This window comes from Perissodus microlepis, chromosome 23 (assembly GCF_051167445.1).
Source record: "Perissodus microlepis isolate ML-2025 ecotype Zambia chromosome 23, ASM5116744v1, whole genome shotgun sequence".
Lineage (NCBI taxonomy): Eukaryota > Metazoa > Chordata > Actinopteri > Cichliformes > Cichlidae > Perissodus > Perissodus microlepis.
In genome coordinates this window covers 36,464,523-36,486,539 of record NC_140482.1, presented here as the reverse complement: position 1 = coordinate 36,486,539, position 22,017 = coordinate 36,464,523, and the positions used below count along the sequence as shown (strand labels likewise).

General features: G+C 40.6%; 2 protein-coding genes across 4 annotated transcripts in view; one reads left to right on the top strand and one right to left on the bottom strand.

Moving 5' to 3' along the window:
- The window catches only part of ralgps2 (Ral GEF with PH domain and SH3 binding motif 2), a 72,009-nt gene that overhangs the window by 37,711 nt on the left and 12,281 nt on the right, over positions 1–22,017 (top strand). For both annotated transcript variants that reach the window (XM_084921476.1, XM_084921477.1), the window contains exon 9: positions 113–239. In XM_084921476.1, coding sequence (XP_084777602.1) covers positions 113–239 — 127 coding nt within the window. The remainder of the gene's footprint in view (positions 1–112; positions 240–22,017) is intronic.
- On the bottom strand, positions 4,170–20,316 carry angptl1a (angiopoietin-like 1a). Of its 2 annotated transcripts, XM_084921478.1 has the most exons (6): positions 20,021–20,316; positions 10,686–10,933; positions 9,942–10,562; positions 6,868–7,061; positions 5,479–5,749; positions 4,171–5,389 (listed from the first exon to the last, which is right to left on the bottom strand). In XM_084921478.1, exons 2-6 carry the CDS (start codon positions 10,873–10,875, stop codon positions 5,202–5,204), a joined length of 1,464 nt encoding a protein of 487 aa, XP_084777604.1. In that variant the 5' UTR covers positions 10,876–10,933; positions 20,021–20,316; the 3' UTR covers positions 4,171–5,201. The 2 variants fall into 2 exon arrangements, with proteins under 2 accessions (XP_084777605.1, XP_084777604.1); XM_084921479.1 differs by lacking the exon at positions 20,021–20,316 and having other exon boundaries at positions 4,170–5,389; positions 10,686–10,929.

Sequence of the window (22,017 nt, the reverse complement as noted above, 5' to 3'; positions counted from 1 at the left end):
TGGTCTGCAAAACCACAGGAGGTTCTTTTAAAAATATTTTTATGGTAAAATCTTTCCACTTGTACATCTTGGCCCTAATTTGTTCCCTCCTTATCTCTGTCTTCGTGTGTAGTTACTTAATCGTAAGGACAAGGCAACGTTTGACCGGCTTGATTACCTGATGTCCAAAGAAGACAACTATAAACGCCTGAGAGACTACATCAGCAGCCAGAGCATGGTTTCTTGTATACCATACCTAGGTAACAGACACAAATCTACATGCATGCATAGCGGGTAACTACTGCAACCCCCCCCCCTTACGAAAGGTGACGTTTTAGTCTAATGTAGGTCTGTGCAAAATATACTTCTTTATATTTTACTTCCAAGAAATAAACCTTTGTCTCTTGTGTTGAGGAAGAAATGGTAGTTGGAGGAAAAATTTGTTAAATTGCTATCAGACTATGTTCAGATGGATTTTTTTTTTTTTTCTTCTTTTTTCCCCCCAGTTAAACCAATGAGCTATGAACCCTGTAAGCACAAAAAGGCATCCAACCCAAGGGATGGACAAATATTGTCTATACATAACAGAACATTTTCATATAAAGAGATGGGGACACATTTTGTGTTGCTGTGACACACTGCCTGTAGAAAAGTGCTTAAAGATAACAATTTGACAGTATCTTATGCACCAAAGCTGATATCCAAAGAGCTATTAGTCAAACGCATATCTCAGATGAACAGCAGATGAACAGTATTTGAAAGTCATGAAATGAGGAAATACAAATCCAGCAAAGACCTGACACAGGACCTGTGAAGTACATCTGGCCCTTCAGTCGATCCATTTACTGTTTGCCAAAGCCTCATTAGTAATGGTCTCAGTGGATGGGTGGCTGTCAAGAAGCCATTCTTAAGAAAGAGAAATGGGGAGAAACGCCTGACGCATGCCAAATTACACATGAACTGGACTGAAAATCAGTGGCAACAGGTCTGATGGAGTGATGAATCCAACCTTGAAAGCTTTCATTCAGATCATCTGCGGTATGTACGGTATGTTGCGCAAGAGGTACAACAGTCCTTTAGGAAGCCTGGAGAACTATCCCTGAAGACTACTTAAATTACCAGAAAGCGGAGCTAAAAGAGTTCAGACTGTGTTGAAGAATAAAACTGGTCATACCAAATACTGATTTTTGAAGACAAAACCCTCTTTGTCTTTTTATACTGCATTTCCACTTATGTTTGCTCATTTTAAAAAAAATCACTACACCCATTTCCAATTTTCCTTTCAAAATATAAAGAAATGATGAGGCTTAGCACTTTTGCCTGATTTTGATTTCTAGAAATCAACAATGGCAAAAGATGAAATAAAAGTTAATGTTGGTCTGGTTTAAGCTAGAGAAGCTGATGCGATGTAGGATTTTTGCTTTGAAAGCACTTTTATTTCCAACCATAAACTTTGGATTTTAAAAAAAGGCAGTTGGAAGTCCAGATTTCCATTTTAGCATTTTTGCTGACTCAACACAATACCACATGTTTTATCCAAATTGCTCATATGCTGTAAATTAAAAATTGATTCATGTAGATATAAAGCGAGGAATAAACGGGTGACTAGAGAGTTATTGTATTTGCTTGTACAACAGGTGCAAGGTGGTTTATTCCAACATTTGAGTGTGAGTAATGTTCTTGAGTAACCTCAAACCTTGTATATCTCAATAGTTTGTTACACCATGGGAGACTAGATGTTGTGCATTTTAAAGACTTTTTATTTAGCAATAGTATTTTTTTAATCACCTGTGTTTGACACAGTGTGTACCATATAACCAAAATGATTGAAGATGCATTTCTAAATAGCTTTGAACTTGCTCAATAATTTAGCCCTTCTCTACAGAAGTAGCCGTAATTGTTCTAGTGACTCACATATTTGGGATTTTTATCATCGTCTATAAAAATTTCAATGGAAAACACTAAAATAAACAAAAATAAATAATCCCTAGTTTACTTTTAGTATCCATTAAGATGCCTTGCACTCAGCTTCTTATCTTTATGGGCTAAAGTTTACTTTAATGACAAGCGTCTGGGTTTGAAAAGCCAAACTTCCTGCCTGCGTTTGTCTTTACGTCACTACGACTATCATTTGTCAGTCAGTAAGCAGTAAGCTGTCTGTTTCCTCAGAAGCTTTCGCATCTTTGTAACACATCATTCATTCCCCCCCCTCCCTTTGGCTTAATGGTGAATGTTTAGCATAAATTTTCTGCTCTCTTATGAAACATCAAAGTTCCCTTTAGCAGGAACAAACACATGAATCACTAGGACACGTTGAAAAGTTTTTGTTTTTTTTCCCTTCCCTTGAATATTCATATTCCTTTTTCCCTCTGGCTCCACAGTATGACATCACACAGGAATCCCTTACGAGTTGCAAGGAAAACGTTCATGCCCATGTGTGTGGTTTTATAGCTGAACTGTTTGTTCTTGTTTTGACTTCAGGTTGGCTAAATAACTTTTTATTTTAACCTACCACAGTCCCCCCCCCTTTCAATCAGCCTTGTATCATAGCTACCTCTGTGTGATTCAGACTTGGACACTCAAGTATGCACAAACAAACAGACACAAGGAAATACGCTGCACGCAAGAGTCTGTTTGCCATTAAAGAAAGTTTAGGTGACCCATTTTCCCACACTGCTCCATCATGGATGTTTGTAAAACAATAAGACGAATGCACATCTAAACTGTGTTGTCATTGTGTATATGTTAATCAAAAGGAAACTTACTTTTCGGTAAGCTTTTGTCATTCGTCATTTCTTGCTCTGTCTCGGGGTGGAGTTTTCTAGGGCATATATGTGGGAGTTGCATGGTCTTTCCTTACAGTATAAACTTGTCTATGATGCTTGTGGATGTGTGACCAACTAACTGGCTGCCTCAGGACTGGATCGAGCCAACCTGGCGCTCAAGAGAAAGAGAAATTGCCACTTTCTTGCTCCTGCACATTTCCCTTAATCGTAAATTCTCCCGATTCCTCCAGGGTGGAGAAAACGGGAATGAATGAGCAGGAGACTGAAAGTCGCAGTGCTTGTTCCAGAGCATCACTCCCAGCTAAGTGTTGGGTGTGCTTAAGGAATAAATTTGTGTTTGGTTTCTCTTGATGTTCGCATATTGACCTCTCTGGTGTCTAAACACAGTACCTGCTGAATTTGGGTGTTGCTGTAAATTAAAGTCCCAACTTAGAACAGAGGGCTGAAATTACCATGTTGTTGTTTGTTTGTTTGTTGTTCTTACCAAAAGGTTTTGTTTCCTAAACTTTATTTGAATGGCTTCTTGACATGTTTGTGACTGTGCTCAATTGCCATTATTTTTGGGTGTGATGCCTATCACTGGCAATAAACAGTCTGGAGAAAGAGCCATGTGTTGGCTCTACAGTGACACATTTGTGCTGAACTGTGTATATGCGCAACAGTCTGATCTCAGCTTGCTGTTGCTGAGTAGTGGTAGCTGTGGGACACGAGCATCAGCGTTTGGAATAACTAATGTAATGGAAAACAGCAAGTTTAAAGTGTCAAATATCTCACATCAAAAATCCTGCCAGCGGGGTTGGGGCCGGGAGGTTTTCATAACCAATTCCTGTAACCTACAGTCCTCTGTGTCAGGCTCTAGTACGGCTAGTCCTCATCTGCCCCGGACCTTTAGAGTGCAAAGCTTCGGTCTGCTCTGACTTACAGTTCTTCTAAAAGAAGAGTTTAGTGGAGGCATAATTTAAGATGACTGGTCAATACTAGTTTGTTGACTTGTCTCCAAATTAGAAGATGTTTAATTATGGCAGTTTATGTTGCTTTATTAAGTTTTCTGAAAAACTTGAGATGGCTTTGTATCTCCGGCTAAACAGGGGGACATAAATGACAATTCTTGTCTCACATCTGACCTACTGTAAATTTGTAAATGCAGTCCCCGTGTGTGGTCAGAGCTAATTTCTGTTCTGTTCGCTTCCTTTAATTTGGAAGTCTCCCTGATCTTATTCATTGCTATGACAGCTTGGATTGCAACTAAATCAGATCCAATATAGTGGCTTATTTTAGGCGATGCTGTCATCCTTTATAAATAAAATTGCTGTGCTAATATTTTACACAGTGACACTTGCAAGTGTATTCGTGTGGGAAAAGATTTTATGAAAGTCTTGCTATTTATTAGAACAAGAAGCGTAGTGAAAAGTGAGACATTTTATTGTTTATGAAAGAATTTAATTCCTCTCTGATGGCTGGTAGCTCATGTCACAACTTGTCCATCCTAAAGTCAACTAGATATCCACTCCAGGTAGTTTTGTCTTGTGTGTTTGCGCGTGTGTGTGTGTGTATATGTGTGTTGAAGTGCTACTGATGTATTTCTACACTGGATAAGAAAAGTGTAAAGAATTGTATTGTTGCAGGGCTAGATATAACAATGCCATGACTATATTAAATATAAATACACTGTTAAATAACAAAGAATGGCAGAGTGATGACATTGTGAACATTTGGCCTGAGTAGAATCACAACCTTTTTAAATTAACTTTCACAAATAAAGCCAAAGATATTTACATACTAAAGCCGTCTCAGCCATATGCACATTGAACAAGCACATTGTTGCACAGGTTCTGTTTCTGTTCAGTCGGTGGGTTTGTGGGTTTGGTGCTGGGGGTCGGTTGTTGCCCCAGAAGTCCAGGAAATCCAGTAGAAACGGTAGACAGTAGGTGAACTATTTATTTCTTCTCACTGTTTGTCAGGTCTTCTCAGCACTACTTTAGATTGCATTAATTTTCATGCTACCACGATTAAACATCGCAGTTTATTCAATGCCCCATCCTATGGGGAACACTTTCAATAAGTCACCATTAGCTGCTCAGAAGAAATCTCATCACTGTAGTAAATAATAATTTCCCTTTATAACATACTTAATCTCAAGAAGAGTGATTAAAATAGGACATAGTCATACTAAAAGGCCTCAGGGAACTTCATGGACTGTCCACACTGATAGGAGATGGAGAGTAGTTACTTGGGGAAGGCAGTGGTATCAGTCTTCATGTCAGCGTAACAGTTAACTAGCCACAGAGTGGACTGTTGGCCATAAACATGTTGCTACCTCTTCCTCAGCTGTGGCAGAGATTCCTGCTTCTGCCTTTACAGTATTTATTTATTTATGGGTAGAGAAAGATAAGGATGGAGACTGAGATGCATCTGAAAGAACCACAGTTCATGGGCCTAGTCAATTGGCCGCATCATGAGGCGGACTGATTTTAGGGAGTAGAAACCGCCCCCGTAGTCTGCCCAGAAGATTCCATCCTGAAACTTGCTGCGGTAAACTCCCCCGCTGTACCACACCCCATTCAGATTGGTCTGTCCGCAGGCATTGTACCACCAGCCGCCCTTGTGGAAGTGGGCGCAGTTACCTAATGAAGAGAAGAACCCAGGCTCAGAAAATAAGATCAGAGTAATGCATGAATTATTTCAAACTAATGTAACCAATATGTCCCCCTACCAGAGAAGGAGTCCTTGTCACGATCGAGTGTAGTGAACTGTTTGCCGTTGTGACTGCTAAAGGAGTCACCAGCATTGCCCTGGTAGGTGCCTAGCCTCAGCCGGTAGCCCTCCTTCTCAGACTCCAGATGAAAGCTGCTATACTCGGCATACACCTTCTTTCCTGTCCAGTCTTCCAGCTCTATCATCAGCTTGTAATCACCCTGTTTCGTAAGATTGTAGATGTTTTCCAGGCCAAGCCAGTGTTCGCCATCTATGTTACCGAAGCCTTTCTGCAGGGGACAGGCACCACATTATGACAGTACGACAGTCTCACTTGTGATTTCAATGTCACTACTTTTGTACGTGTAGTACTAATTTACGTAAGCTGGATACTGCGGTTTAGCTAAATGGTGAATGAATAGATCTTTTGCTTCTGTGGTCAGTGAAGGCAAATCGTTTCCAAAGAACACAAACATTAAAATGGAGTGAGGTTATTATGAATTCTTGCCAGGGAGCTGTGTTTATAAGAGTTTTCTCCTTGCAATCAAGTGAATTGAAATCAAATCTGTTTCCCATTGAAATGATAATGTGTTAAGGTTGTGATCTGCGGTTTCTCACTCAACAAATTTGTTGAACAGCAAAGCCAGCGATGATTTGGCAGTGTTTTAGATGGAGAGTTGAATGCAGCAAGTGGAGAACTGCACAAGTGTTTTCTGTCTCTAATCCAATCACCATGACCGTATTAATACATGAATCCAAATTTTATGACTCAAGGAGAACTCCTGCAATTTGCCTTCATCACATACGGAGAAAACAGAGGTCAGGCATTTTGATAGAAATGACACAGGAAAAAAGGTCATCTTCTCTCATAAGGCTGAGACATGGGAAGTAGAGACACAGGGGTTATTTCCAGTGGGGTTGAGAGGAGAGCTGCGTTTCCCTCTCAGCCCTTGGGGCTCTCTTATTGCATACATTTGTCCCTGGATTCAGTTCTTGGCTGCAGTTTCAGTGTGAGGAAATCCACCACTAAGCTATTTACACTGTTTGAACAAGTGCTTGCTTAGTGACCTTAAAATGAACCACAGAGACTGGGCTGCTAAGGAAAGGGGTGGGCTGCACAAACTTACTAATTTTGTTGGCATTGTTCTCTTGAAGGTGGGACTTGTGAAAAGAGTGATACAGAGTCTCTTTATCTGTCACTTTATTTTTGGGCCATTGGCATAAGCAACTAGCCAATCATAGGTTCAGTATAGATTTTATGATCATCTGCAGGGTAATCTACATATTCTTGGCTAGTGGCCCTAAACCTACTGTTATTGTACATTTGTGTCCTTGAAATGCCAAATTCTTATCACATGTCCTGTTAGACCTGCTGTTACTTCATTAAACTCCTTTTCAGTAAACTTACCTTGTAGTTCTCCCAGTTACGGAAGAAGTTAACAGAGCCATCTTTCCTCCTTTGCATAACTGTCCATCCTCCATTGTCGAGGCCATGCTCGCACCAGGCTTGGATCAGTCGGTCACTGCCGTTTGCCTTAAGAAGGTACATACCACTGGTGGTGTAGCCTGCCTTTCGCACCTGGTAGCAGTCCTGGAAGGGACCTGGTGTTGTAAATGATGTAGAAGAGGAAGATAAATGAGCGGTTCTTATTTGAACATTAATATTGATGAACACTCATTTGTGATATTTTAATCTGCATATAAATTATATTGTTAATATTGAGAAACCCAAGTGGTGATTTTAATAGGTGATAATTTTGAGGACAAGGGTACGCATGATACTAAGATGAGCCGTAACTTGCACTAAAAAGCCATGTATTACCATATCTTTGACTAACTTACAGAATCTTGATTTTTTTTTTCTTTATTTAATTTTTAAACAACACAAATTATCTGACTTGCACACAGTTGGAAACTTCTGAATAATAAGACTTGACTATGTCCTGATTTAATTGTCACTCTTTGTAGTTCACATACAGAAGTCATTATAAACTAGATTAAAAGGGAAGACAAAGCTGGGAATTAACATCTTTGCTCAGACCACCCAAACATCCCACAGTCTGAAGTTACATAAGCTTTCATCTGCACACCAAAGCTGTTATTTAATATTCACCTAGATTCCACCTTCAGTCAAAGCTATGAGGTGGCACTGCACCAGAGCTGAGCTGAAGCAGCTGAATCTAAACCCGCTACATTTCTTCTTTCTCTCTGTGAATATTTATTAAACCAGTATCAACACAAGCTGGGTCTGTCTGTCTAGTCTAGAGGCCTGTGGTAGACTCTCTGAAAGCACATAGGTACCCAGTATAATACATAGTAGTTGGTTCATCTAGACCAAACTGTGGTGAAGCGGTGCGTATTTATACTTGTATGGAACCTACATGGAAGAGGGGCTGCTAGGACCTGTGGTGGCTTTCTGTTTTACACTTTTCCCTCCTTGTTTCAGATCTATCCTGTCTGCTGGAAAAACTCATCCATAAAAACTATAGAAAAATTAAATCTTCTTATTGTAACTTTTTATCTCGATCATGAAGGAGCAGCACTAATCGAGTCTGTGAAAACAGTAGCTGATGGATAAGGTCAGTAAGGATATGGTCAGAATGTTGTTTGTTTGTCTGTCAGTTCAAATACACTTTAATCGGCTGATAACTAAGCAGACAGTTACAGCTTGGTAAGGTAGATGAGGAACTCTACATAGCTAGAGGTAGTTAAAAGGATACGCGGTCTTCTTGTCATTTACAAGTTCAGTCTCTGCAATTTTACCTCCCACGAGCACTTCCTCACCTCATGCCGTCTTCTACCTTTGAGTTTCTTTGGAGATTTTTTTTCTGTGTGGAGGCTTTTAAAATATGCTCCTCTGCTCTTTGAGCTTAAAAGAAGCATGTCATTATTTGAATGTCAGTGGAGGTGGCGACAGGCTGGTGATTTAAGAAGAACGGTGTTTCACTGATTGATGTGGACTTTCGTGAGAAACCAGACACTTGGGATTAACGCACATTTAAAATGACTGTATAGGCATTAACTCTTGTATAGACTTTAATTTTTTCTTTTTTTTTTCTTTTTTGCAATGACAGGGCAGTGACTGTAAGCTGATGCCTTTTAAACAAAGCAAAAATATCATAATGCTAAGGTCTAACTATGCCACCCGAATGATCATAAACAGAAAAACCGACTTAATTATTTCCAAAATAGTATACATCTGAATTTTATGTCATTATTTAACTCTGCTATGTGTAAAGCCCAGAATAGGTGATACTTTGCCATATCATAGATGCAGTTTTATGGCATTGGTGCATGTTTTCTCAAATATTTCCTGATATAAAAATGTAGTGTTTTTTTTTCCCCTCATTCTGATACCTTTTTAAGGTGAATTTTGGGTGCTTTCATATAGTTTGCCCAGCCGAGGATGTTCAGGCGCCATTGTTTACTATAGTTTGAAGGAAAAATATCTGTGTGTGTGTGTGTGTGTGTGTGTGTGTGTGTGTGTGTGTGTATGTATGTATATATACATACATACATACATACACACCTTATAATTCGTCATAGACATGCATACTAAATGACTGAAAGTAAAGGGTAATTTGCAAATAAGCTGTGAAATGTATTGGTTTAAACTTGATAAGATGATGATGATGTTGACGATAATGTAGTTAAACTGTGACCCTGTCAAAAATACGTTTATCTTGGCCCTTAAATTTGTCTGGTTCTGACCCATCATTTTTTCAGACAGGCTTTGTTTTGCTTTCCCCTTTGTCTGTTTCACCGTTTCAGGGATTGTATAACCCCTTTCAACATTCTTCCACATACTTTAATCGCCAGTCAAAATACAAGCGCCCGGACCAAGTTTTAGGAGCCGTTTCCAAGTAGCAGTCTACCTTGCAAATTTGTTTCACATTGGCGATTATCTTTCTCAGATGTCAGGATGGACAACTTTTTTTTTGGAAGAAAAGAACAAAGGAGCGTTGTCTATTTAGAGGATTTTATCTGATTAGTTATTTTAGTGCAGGGTTCTCAGACTGGTTGGGCAAATCCAGTGGATGGGTACTTTAACTATACCCTGCCCCTTTACTTATCCAATTGAAGATATATCTTTTCCCATTTTACCAAGTCTTCTTAATGCTGTTAAAAGAGGCCTAATCCCCATCCCACTAATTTAGTGCATATGCTCTGTATCATGCTGCCAATACAAGCAGCCAAGTGGGATCATAGGAATGTATGATTTCACTGCCTCTGTAGCATGCCAAGCATGAGCCAACTGTGCCTCAACAGTACCAACTGTTGCGAGAAATTAGGTTTTGAATTGCGATCCCTAGCTAATTATACTTCAGTAGTTGTGTGTACAATTAGCACAGTTTCTGACAGTTACTTAAGACATCTTACTTTTGCTCAGCGTCAGCCTACTAAAAGTCATTAGATTCCTGACTGTTTTACAGTCCTCAGTTATTCCTCAGTCTTTGCCTGCCATTTTAAATTTGTACTTACCATCAGAGGTAAGCGTTCCTTGTGGTGGTGGAGGGTCAATCCCAAAAGGGCTTATTGTAGGTGGGTTGATGCGTGGTCCACGGGAGAACTCCCTGTTGTTATTGTCCCTCTGTATCTCATTGGTGAAACGGTTGTTGACTGGTATATTCTGCGGTACCACCTGCACCAGAGGGGGAACTGCAGGCAACTCACTGCGTCCCAGCGTCCTCATACACTGCTCCTCCAGTACAGATATGAGAATGGACTGGTTGTTGACCACTCCGGCCATTGTTGCAAAACGGGCCTCTAGCTCCCTATACCTTGAAGCCAGTCGCATCATCTCTGAGGTCACATTGAGGACACGGTTCTCCAGCTGGGCGAGCTCCAAGGAGTTGTCTCTCTTCCTGATGATCTCATGTAGCAGCTGCATATATAGTTGGGTCACCCTGGAGTTCATGTTCCTGCTCTCTTTCCGCAGCAGCTTCATCTCATTCACCAAGTTACCATCCACATCTACCACCAGCTGCAGCGTCTCAATCTCACGGCGCTGTTTGTTGAGCACATCCCGCACATCTGCAATCTCCATACGGGTCACTCTTTCCTTGTCTGGCTCTGGGCCTGTGGTGCTGGCACAGATTGGACCTGATGACAGATATGATTTGAGAGATTAATAAGAAGCTGTTTTGATGTAATGGGAAGCAAAAGAGAGACTAGTTCAACCATATTGTACTAAGGGTACTTTTCGAAAAATAGCATCTTTTCTACCTGTGATTCTCTGCTCAGGTACAAGGAAGGTATAAGAGCATTTTTTGGCATCAGGATCCAGAGGAGCTCTTTTACTCCTGTGGAGAGAAGGCTCTTTGGTCCTCCGGGCTTCCCTGGAGCTCCTGCAGTAACTTTCCTGCCAGAGGGAGAGGCAGAGCAAGGCGCACAGACGCCACATCGGCCCTTGCATTGCTGCTGGCTGACTGAATGGATAGATGGGCAGCTGCTGGTACTCCCTCCAGGCCTTCCTGAAAGAACACACGACCTTAGGAGTTAAGGAAACAACTTTTTCTTTGTGTACAATGAATAAAAACACCAGGACTGTTAATTGTTTGCTTTTCCAGAGCAGAGGGATATAGAATTTTGATGAAATAGTATTTGAAGCTTTTTTTTTTTTTTTTCTTAAAAAAAATATCAGCAGACAATCTAATTGTTTAGTAAAGTATCCAGTCGAGAATTTGTCACGTACTGCTCCCACAGACTGTTATTTGCGTGGAAATAGTGAAAGAGAGAACACATTTTCTGTCCAGCCAACTGGCTTACGTTTGCTTTCTGTCTTAGTTAGTTCCCCTGCTGACAGACACCCCATTATTCAGAGGTTCTCTTGGTTTCCCCCTATTAAGGAGGTATGATATCTAACTGTTGCTGATTTGTCTTTATCTTCATCCTGCCCTTGAATTTAGTTTCTTCTTTAGTCTAGGACAGAGACTTGGCAAACTCCCATCCTCCCGGCTTCTATAAGATCCTACTTAAAGTTGTTTTTTTTGTTTTGTTATTTTCCCCCAACTGTAGGAATCAGGAACCCTTTTTAGAAATTATGATACTTCTCAGCAAGTTGACCACAGGAATCAACTTACAGTTTCTGGATTGTACTGTAGATACTGGAGCAAGCAGCAGAAAAGTGATGGCAACTTCATTTATTTTTAAGTTGGGACTTGCAAAGCACAGTCTCTTCTTAGCTTCTTTTTCCCCACAACAGATACACTTTTATTGATATGACACAAAATGGCAACCTAATGTGTTACAGTTACCTGATTCTTGCTGATCGATGCTTACATGGCAGACCCACATCAAGCTAAATGTATCAACAAGCTTTTTAACAATAATGTGCCATGCTGGGGATGTCATCTGCTACAGACATGGGTCGTTTGAGAACAGAGCAGTATAATCTGCTCCATTGTTATCGTATCGTTACCGTATTTGTCTCACCTGTCCTCCAGTGTGATTTTAAAGTGACAGTAATGAGACAGTTTTTATCCGTAGCTGAGCATTTTTCAGTTCTTAGCAACAGGAAACGGTGGTTAGCATGCAGCACAGGCTGCTAAAAAGCACCTCACTAAGCTGCTGGCATTTTTTAGCATAGCGTAAAAACCTTTTGCATACAATTGAGGGAGTACTCCAGCCTTAAGAGGGTGTAAATGGTAAATGGCCTGTATTTATATAGTGCTTTACTAGTCCCTAAGGACCCCAAAGCGCTTTACACATCCAGTCATCCACCCATTCACACACTGGTGATGGCAAGCTACAATGTAGCCACAGCCACCCTTGGGCGCACTGACAGAGGCGAGGCTGCCGGACACTGGCGCCACCGGACCCTCTGACCACCACCAGTAGGCAACGGGTGAAGTGTCTTGCCCAAGGACACAACGACCGAGACTGGAAGTAGGAAATTCGGTGCCACTTGGCTGTATAGTTTTGTTTTGTTTTTGTTTTTTTGTTTTTTTTAGATATAAAGTCTATTCCACATTGTTCCACCATGACATTAAAATATAAATACCTGGCTTCTGACTTACTACTTGAGGATTTTTTTTTTTTCTTAATTGTCCACAGGGTCCACAGCTTAGATATAATGTTACTGTCCTTTGTAACTAGGTTGGCTACTTGCACTGGCCTCACCTGAAACACACCAACCACAAATTGACCCTAATGCAGTTTCCTTGACACAGTTAAACATGCCAGCACAGGTGTTGGGTAAGAGGTACTATTGATATTTTATTTAAATTATATTTTCCAAACATGCATGCAGGACAGTCACTAATGGCTGTGAGATTAAGTCAGAAATCAATCAAAAATATGTGCAAAGCTGTTTCCCCTTGTGATTTTTTTTGTTCTGTTACTCATCAGCATACAAACACAAAAAGCGCTCTCACAGTCTCATGTACTGCTCAATTTAACACCCAACCTGGTCCTATGCAAGGCCAAGACTTTCTATCCCTCCTAATCCCCTCCATCAGTCTTCACAGTCAGTCTTTTCTCTATGCCACATCATTATGGCCTACCCTCCACCCTGAAACTCAGGCGCTGTGTGTCTCCCATATGACGCCATTGTGGTTCTTCAGGAATTCTGGCAATTATGTCACTTGGAACAATGTTGAAAGGGGGCAGAATTACAGTTAGTACTCTAGATCTGCAGTGTGTGTGTGTGTGTGTGTGTGTGTGTGTGTGTGTGTGTGTGTGTGTGTGTGTGTGTGTGTGTGTGTGTGTGTGTGTGTGTACCTTTTTAATGGTATGTTTAAGTTTGTGTGTCTGTCTGTATGATTGAATACTCTGTGTGCATGACTACTCAGAGATGTTATTCATTTTCATGGTTGTATGTTTTTCCAGCAGCTTGTGTGTCTGACAGCGTAACCAGGTACTGTATCCTTGCTGACCTTGGTGAGAGCTGCTAATGACTTTACCAGCAGCGTCAGCACTATCAGTCTTCAAGTGTCTTCTCTCCTAAACTGTGGCTGACTTTTTAAACTTGTCAGTTCCACAAAGTCTTCATATTCATAAAGCGTACGAGGCATGAACAGAACTGTAACATCACAGCTCATCTATCAGTTATAGCCTTAGCACCTACCTACAGTCCCTTTCTTCTATCCCTTCGCTCTCTCAGCTCCTACCTTCATTATGAGTATGAGGGGCCTAGTCTCTTTTCATGGAAACGTAGCATATCAAAGACATTCCAGGAGATGCTGAGAGGTCAGTAGTGTGTTGTAAAGGTACAACATTGACAGTGTTTCACCAGAACAAGCAGACTGCCCTTTTGAGTAAGAAGGAAAAAAAAAACATCTAAATTGGTTCAGGCCTGTAAGGGTTGTTAAAAGAAAAACACAAAGCTCACCTGTGTTTAAAGAACATCTGGTAACGTATCTTTTTATACTTGTGCAGTAGTACACATCTGTCCATATATGCATGAGTTCACACTCCTTGATTGTTTCTCCTCAGGCTCTGCATTGTGTATAAAAGATGGATGCAGCCATCAGGACATTAACATTGTGTTTTTGGAGTCAGGAAGCAAGAGTGTAGTACCAAGTTAGCTTAAGGTCACAAACTTGATGTGCAAGTTATAGATGCAAGTATTATTTCACTTAGAATGTATTGTCAGGTGGTTGAGAAACAGTAGGAGGTTAAAGATGGAAGAAAGTAATGGTGGTAGAAAATGGGTCATGGCCCCTTTTTGCCTTTCAGGTCAGTCATCGTGAACATAACCTGAGGCAAATCCTCTCATACATAAACTACTCTCATTCCTTTTTATTCTTAACAGAATTCTCTGGCACTTTCTTTCAATGTGAAAGCCCCATCCTCTCGACTTTCCCCCTTTTTTTTTTTCATTGCTTTTCTTCCTCTTTGCTCCCTCTGTTTAGTGCTCCTTCCACCCTTTTCAGTTACAGTTAACTAAAAGCACATGGGAGAGCTGGACTTTAAGTAGTATACCAAATAAGAAACATTTAAACCAATTTTCTACTTTAATATGAATAGGATTGTTATTTTTTTTGTTGGTGCTGCCTTACTAGCAAAAAATTGTGTAGTCCATTTGAAACCAGTGAAGGACTGACAAACGGTCACCTCTGCATGCCTTTTTTTCTTCATCTTTTTGGCAGTAGTATGATCTCATGCACCTCTGTCATGCACTGCAGGGTATGCACTTCCTTATCTATCTTACAGTATCTCTTTGATTGTCCGCACTCCCCTGTCTGCATGTCTCTTTTTGTATGCCCCTGTCTGTGCTGTGGGTTAATTTATTTTCAATCCAGTCATTCCACTGTATGAACCATTACACTATTATAAATGCAAATTCTGCACTTCAGCTGTAGTTGCACTTTATTTGTTTTATGTTTTTTAGTCACTTTGTAAATGATAAAAAAAAAAAAAACATAAAGGGTTTCACCGCACTTGCCCACATATGAAAAAACAAAAACTATACAAAAACAAAATTACGAAATGAGAATTGGCGCCATGCTGAATTAACTGCATTTCAAATTGGTCTTGGCGTACTATATTTACATTGACAGCACAATGACAGCCAGTTTCCTCTGGAGAGAAACTGGCTTTCGTCTACCTTTAGATTGTTCATGTAGAGGCTGATGTTATAATTATATCATGATTGTTGTAAGAGAGGAAATGACCAGAGAAGTCATTAAGTAAGACATCTGTTTACTTTACTCCTGGCAGGGAAAAATTAGCTTGTAATATTCGGATAGACAGTATAATGATTGTTGAGGTTGACTTCACAGAGATGGCCATATGGCAGGCACTCTTATAACCTTGGGTTTCACTGTGCATAATTGCAAAAAACATATATTCATTTGTCACCTAAAGAAAACTATTACAAATATTTACTATAAACTGCCTGCATGGAGATTGTCATACACCTGTAGGTGTCTGGTTACAGGTGTATGAAGTGTGTACTTTAGAAGGAATGCCAAACAGACAAGTGATAAATTAAAAGAAAGATCTGAACAACTGCGTGGAGAAACTTAGATGTGTAATTACAAGTCTGCTCAAGTGGTTACATAAGTAGTTTAACTGTAGTCTCAGCTAGTGGAGAAGTACATGTTCCATAAATCAGGAGAAAAGTATAGGCCTAAGTGCTTGAACCTTGCAGGGAGGAGATGTTTGGGTTTACTTGTTTTCTTAGAGCACCAAAGTATGTATGTAAGTATGAGTATGAGATTGATGTAAACCATGCTGTGGCCTTAGAGGCCAACGTGTTACGCAGTGGTATTAAAAGTCTATACAAGGGGATAACTATGAAGATAATGATGTTTATCCCTCATTTAATGTTCCATAGAGTTGGAGAATTAAAGCTGTGTTGGTGGCACATGGGAGCTTAATACCTTAATGAGAAACGTTAGGTTTGTTTTTGCTTCAGTTTGTAACCTCCTGTACATATGTATAATATCAGTCTGCAGCATGTTTGTTTCAGCGCCCATGGTGGGTTTCTAATGTGTCAGTCTCTCACTTGATGGATTGCAGTCCAGCCAGTGGGAGAGAATGACTTGGATAGAATTTATTTATATTTTCAAAGTCAATGTTTTTCCCAGCCTCCAAAATCCTCTGCTTCCACTCCCTCATCTGGTCCTCAGACTTTCCCACAATAAGTCCAAAATACCTCCAAACACCTCATCACTGGTTACAAAAAGAAGGGAACGTGAAAAGAAAATAGGGATGAGTGAAGGAAAGTAGTTTATTCTCATTCAAGGAACAACGTGGAAACAGCAACAACAACAGCAGCAGCTTTTTCTGTTCATGACATCAGACAGCTGAGTTACATGAGTAACTCAAAGTCAAACTTTTCCTGCGCTTGCTGAAACAATAGGTTACAGAAGTGTACGCAGAACAACCGACAAAGAAACGATCTAACTTGCTTTTGATGAAGGATAGAATGAAAATGTGAGTAAATAAATGGCTTTGGGAGGATAACTCAGCATGAGCGGGGATGTAGTAAAAGCGCTGACATTATGAAGCAGTTAATGAGAAGAAAAACAAACCAAAAAAAACCCAGCATTCACACAGGAGTGCTAAAAACACGGAAAACTCGTAAAAGCCTCATCAAAACTGAAGAAACTTTAAATGCCGCTTCTAAAATGGAATACAAATTACATTGCGGTACAGTAAGTAATGGGAATGTTTTATCAGTTCATGGTGTAAAACTAAAAGGGAAATGAGGGCAGATGCAAAGAATTACAGTAGGATTTTCTTTTTATTAGAAAACCTGAGCCACAAACGGATACTGGAGGTTTTTACTGGAACTTAAGGCAATCCACTAAACATTATAACTTGAATATTAAGTTGATGGTGGCCTGTATTTTTAATAAAACCAACCCTTACCAACAAGTTATTTCAGCCTCCTGCTTTTCTAGCTACTAAACTGTCGTCCTTGATGATGCTATGTTAGTGAGGCGTGATCCCCCAAAACCACCCTGAGGCCCTACGGCCCCCCCATCTGTTTTCCTTCTTCTGTAGGGGAAACTCTATAAACATGTGGGGTGAGACTGTTGTTGGGGTCAGAGGTCTATTTGTAGATTAGGGTACAGTCCCACCCTTCCTCTACTTTGCTCCCCACCCACTCATCCGCCCTGAAATCAATTGGTCTTTGTGGAAAGCGCGTTCCCCGTCTTACTCTGCGTTCATAACATGCACTTAAATGCACAGAAACTCAGGGTCATCCTTTTGTCTGTGCAGTGCTTAATGTAATGTATGAGATTTCCAACACTGTCATTATTACATGACAGTCTTCTTCTTGCTTCCCCTGCTATAGAATAGATGACGCACACATACATCTTTGGCATTATTCATTCTTGTGCATGAAAAAACTAACTGATGACACCATAAACTTGCATCTTCCTTTGTATAGTGTATTTTCTCAGTCAGACGTGGCTAATTTGTCTTCTCAATGGGTCACGTGAGAAACTGGGACTGTTCTGTGTGTGCTCCACCGATAGGTTGGTATTAATTTTGTGTCTTTTATGTTTATTGATGTAACCCTCCACAACAGTCCCAGTTTCTTGGTGAAAATTATTTTAAAATTAACCTAGCTAGGTTGATAGATTAGCTGTAGCTTCACCTGTCCTGGTTGGCGTGCTCTTTGGTTGATAACTGATAAATAAATGAATATCTGGATTGCTGCTTCAGGTTTTGTGCAGCAAAAAATACTTTCAGGAAGGTCAGGCGATCCAGGAGAGCAAGGAGGGGGAAAATATTTAAAAAAAAAAAGAATTTATATGAATGTTTGTTTGGCTGGATCGTTTAAAATTTCTGATTTAGTACATTCTTTGGCCACTCGTGCATACTTTTCCTTGGTTTTTATTTGTCTTCTGAGTCACACCTAGCCTTAAACTCAAACCTCAGACTTCACATGCTTTCTATTAGCTAAATCAACAAGGAAGAACACATAAATTTGCACACTGCATTACACGCTTGTTGTCCACTGGCTCTACTTAGTTACATGCCTCCACTTCACCCGTCTATTTACCCTGACCTCCTGGCTGACCTCTTCCTCCCTACGGTGACCAGTCTGTTCAGCTGTGTCCAAGCTCTCATTAATGAGCTTCACAGTTCAAACAAACTTTCCTGTGACTATCCTTGACTTTATCCTCCACTAGTTTTTGTATGTCTTTATAAAGTCTAAAAGTTTGTGTGGCTCATAATGTCGGTTTGAGTTTTAAGAGATATGTAATGTGTCAGAGTTGTTGTTCTGTGGTTGGGTTTAACATGTGCACACAGTAGTGCAGGAGCAGTGTTTTTGGATAAGACTTTATCCAGGATGTTATCGTTGTCTGCTTCGCTAATTGGCTGCGTTTTGCAGATAAAATCAGTTGAGCCTAGCATTGACACGGGTTAAAAATGCAAAATACGATTGGATGCATGCCTGCTGCCCAAAAACCGCAGCTGTTTGTTGGTGCTGGCTGGGTGAGCTATGAGTCTCGTGCTGAGTTACAGCATAGTCTATGAAGGGACTGGTGGGGAGGGCTGCAGGTAACTGACTCTGATGGGCCACGCACTGCCTGACTGGCTTGTCGTGGGACTTTTGCTAACTTTAAATAGAAAAGACATCAAACTGATGTTCTGCTGTGATTTAAAACTCTTAAGGTGAAGGCTAAGAGTATGGTTGGTTTATGCGTGGATTGTAAGTAATGACCCGTTTTTAAAGTCCGTCCTTTGTGCAGTCACGGTTCAGGTAGAGCCGAATGCTGGTGCTTCAGCACGGAATGTTCTGGATATTTCTCAGACAGCTGTTCCTGCCTCCCCTTTATCTTTTTTATCTTTTTTTTTTCTCCCACTTATTTTTCCAGCCTGAATTATTAGAGGTATCGATATTATGATTTATTACTCTAAGCGGAAAAATGAGCATGCTCGTGCAGTGTTTTCTTTCCTTTTCGCCATCGCTCATTTTGCCTTTTACTTCAAACACTGGCTTTTTGAAGGTCTGCGTGTCTCTCACGGACCTTTACAGATTTCACAGATGTGGCTTTGTAGCGAGCAGAATGTTTCCACAGATACCACCAACAGACCAGGACGTAAGCAAAAACATTTGAAGATAATTGTGAGTTGCTGATATGGAAGAGCACCATATTGATGTTATTAGTGTTCAAAGCTTTTGCCATCATGACAAGGTTGGGACTGAAGTGTCTTATGTCCATGGGGTGTATTTGATAGAGGATGTGGTTAAGGTTGGCTTACACTGCATTTTTATCTTTTCCCTTAACACGGCCCAGAACGGGGAGCGTATAAACTGTCATAGAAACAATCTGCTCACTTTTAAGCCTTCCAAAAGGGGCTGTGAGATGAGATGTCACCACGTCTGAATGTACAGATGGAACTTATTGGCCTAACCCCGATTTCCACCAGGTTAACTCGGCTACATCCCTGTACCCCTGTTAGCAGCCAGGTTTAGACTGTATTAGGAAACCAAAAGCCAAGAAAAAATAAACAGGCCTAGGAGCAGAGCTCAAATCTCTCCATCTGAGCTGATCACTCTCCCTCAAGTGTTTTGCTGGAATGTCCCATGTTTTTTTTTTTTTGTCTTCTCTCTGGCTTTTTCTTTCTCCTCAGGTAAGGTTTAATGTCATTTTCAGAGCAAGTTTAAGATCTTGAATGTTTCTCCATTCTCACATCTAGATGAAACAACTCATTGACTGTATATTTTTTAAAAATCGTTTTACATAACTGATGTAAATCATGGCCCTGCACACCAGAAATAGTTGTACTTTCTGAATTCAGCTGTTTTTGCCCTTCCTTAATACAACTAGGATCATAAATTCTCTCCAGATTTCTTTGTTGGCCTCATATACATTACATATGTTAAATGTATACACGATACACTTCTCAGTATGCTGTACACGGTATTTCTCAGTCAGACTCCAGGGGATAGCCAAAGAAGCGTTGCTAAATGTTTCTGTCTGCAGATGTAACCTCCAGTCACGAAACGTCCTAACCTCTCCAACCTCTCAGCCAGAGCTCTCACAGCTGCCCAGACACACACAAAACACCATCTTGCTGACAGACACACACAGTCACTGATTCCAAAATCAAAATTGAAAACAGAATAAAACTCGGCCAGCGTTTACCTTTTTGTTACCAGTAGTGAGATGGATGTTTTCCTGCAGTTATGGTTTCACGTGTATATTATATTCTGTCTTCACCGGGCTGCAGTGCGCAGGACTCATGTCTCTGTCTCTCTCTTTGTCCAAGTCTTCAGAGGTTCTCTCCTCTACTCACTCCTCCTGTTCTGTAGCAATAAATCACAATGCAAGGCTTTAGTCAAGGCCCTACTTCCCAAAGCTGCACTTCTCCCTGTGAACTTTCCTGGTGCTCAGACTGGGGTATGGTTCAAAAGCCGGCCACTTCAACAGACTGAGCTCTCACCACTGATGCCTTGAGTTTTTCACAAAGCATGGGGGAGACTAGAAGAGGGAGGGGAAGAAGGAAGAGAAGGGAGGAGAAGGGGGATGAGGGTGTGGGTGTTGAAGATTGCTTTTTTTTTTTTTCTTTCTCCCTCCTTTATTTTATTTATTTATTTTTTTTAGTCGCCCAGCCTACCTCTGATGTCATAAGTGATAAAGAAGAAAAAAAAAGACTGAAAAAGAGAATGGCAGAGCTGCTGATTAAATGTCCCATCCTTAACAATGACCTGTGTGGTTTTTGTATAAGGGAGAAAAGAGATGAGGCCTGTTTGAATTCAGGTGTTTTGCTGAGTCCAGGACTGCTTTGACCTCTTCATCCTCAATTACAACTTGAAGTTCCCCTCCTTTTGCTTTTCCCTGTAGCAACGAGAAAAGCTGATTGTAATGCTGCTGGGGTTTCGGAGCTTCTTCCTGTAGAGAACAGCTGGATGTGACAGTCGGAGACCAAAGCAGGCAGATAGAAATGATTCGTGGCACTACTGGTGCAAAATGGTCACTCCAGGTTTACTCTAAGTTTATTTGGACTTAACTTGCTTTTTGTCACCATTGTGATTTACTTGAATGTGTTATTCATACATGTTTAAGCTGTAATGTTTAAAAGATCTTACTTAACCATTTTGGAAGAATTTTCTCCCTGATTTGTGATTGAATTTCTGCCTTCTTGCCATGATTATTTATTTATTTCCATCTCGTACAAGTTTTGCTGCAAGTAAACATATACAAAGTGCCTGTGTATGCAAACCACAGCTTCTCTACTCATGCTTCTGTCTGCGTGTTCCAGGCAGTATGGATTTGTGCATGACTAACCGCCGTTATCCCTGACATACTCTCAGACAAGAAGCTATAGTGGTTAAGCCTTTAGGATTTCTCTCTTCCTCCTCTTCTCCCCAACTCACTGCTGAGTTGCAAAGCGCTTGTAAACTTTTTCTTCTGTTCTCACCCTTTCCCTCTAAGTGTGTGTGTGTGTGTGTGTGTGTGTGTGTGAGATCCCAAAAACAAAGTGTGACCTCCTTTATCTGTTGGATCTCCTCCTGCCGTTGTGTGTTTAGGCTCTGTGTCAGCAGTGCTGTGTGTATTACACCATTTTCCATGGAGGGGAGGGTTGTGGGTGTCATGTAGTCTGCTGTGTGATAAGTTTTCTTACATCTGCACCCAATCTCGACCCTGGCGTGTCAAAAAAAAAAACCCAAAAAACATTCTGCAAGAAAAATGAAAAGAAGAGGGGACTGCAAGGAAATGCGCACCGTCAGTTCAACTTGTTAATAACTCTCTTCAGATTGATGGCAAGCTGCTTCTGGGTTTGTCTTTTAATGATAATATTTATTTAATGAGAGTAAGAATCTCAGCCAGAAATAGGCACCGAGAGTTAGGGGGCAGAGAGATGGCCATGATTTGGAAAGGCTAAAGAGAAGATCTACTCGGAGCACTCGTCAGATCCACTGGGGAAAAAAATCAGAGGGAAAAAGTCTTTTTGAAGCTTGAGCAAAGTATATGCAAATTAGGTTTTGCAAGGTTTTTATTCCTGTCTGTTTTTTGCCATATCAAACAAGCAGTGTGCAATTACCAGCTGAATGTGACTCCAAGAACCCCACAGCTGCATGACACTTGCATCATGCACCCAAGGAAATCTGGCTCTGTTGCATTGTCCAGCCTTGTTTGTG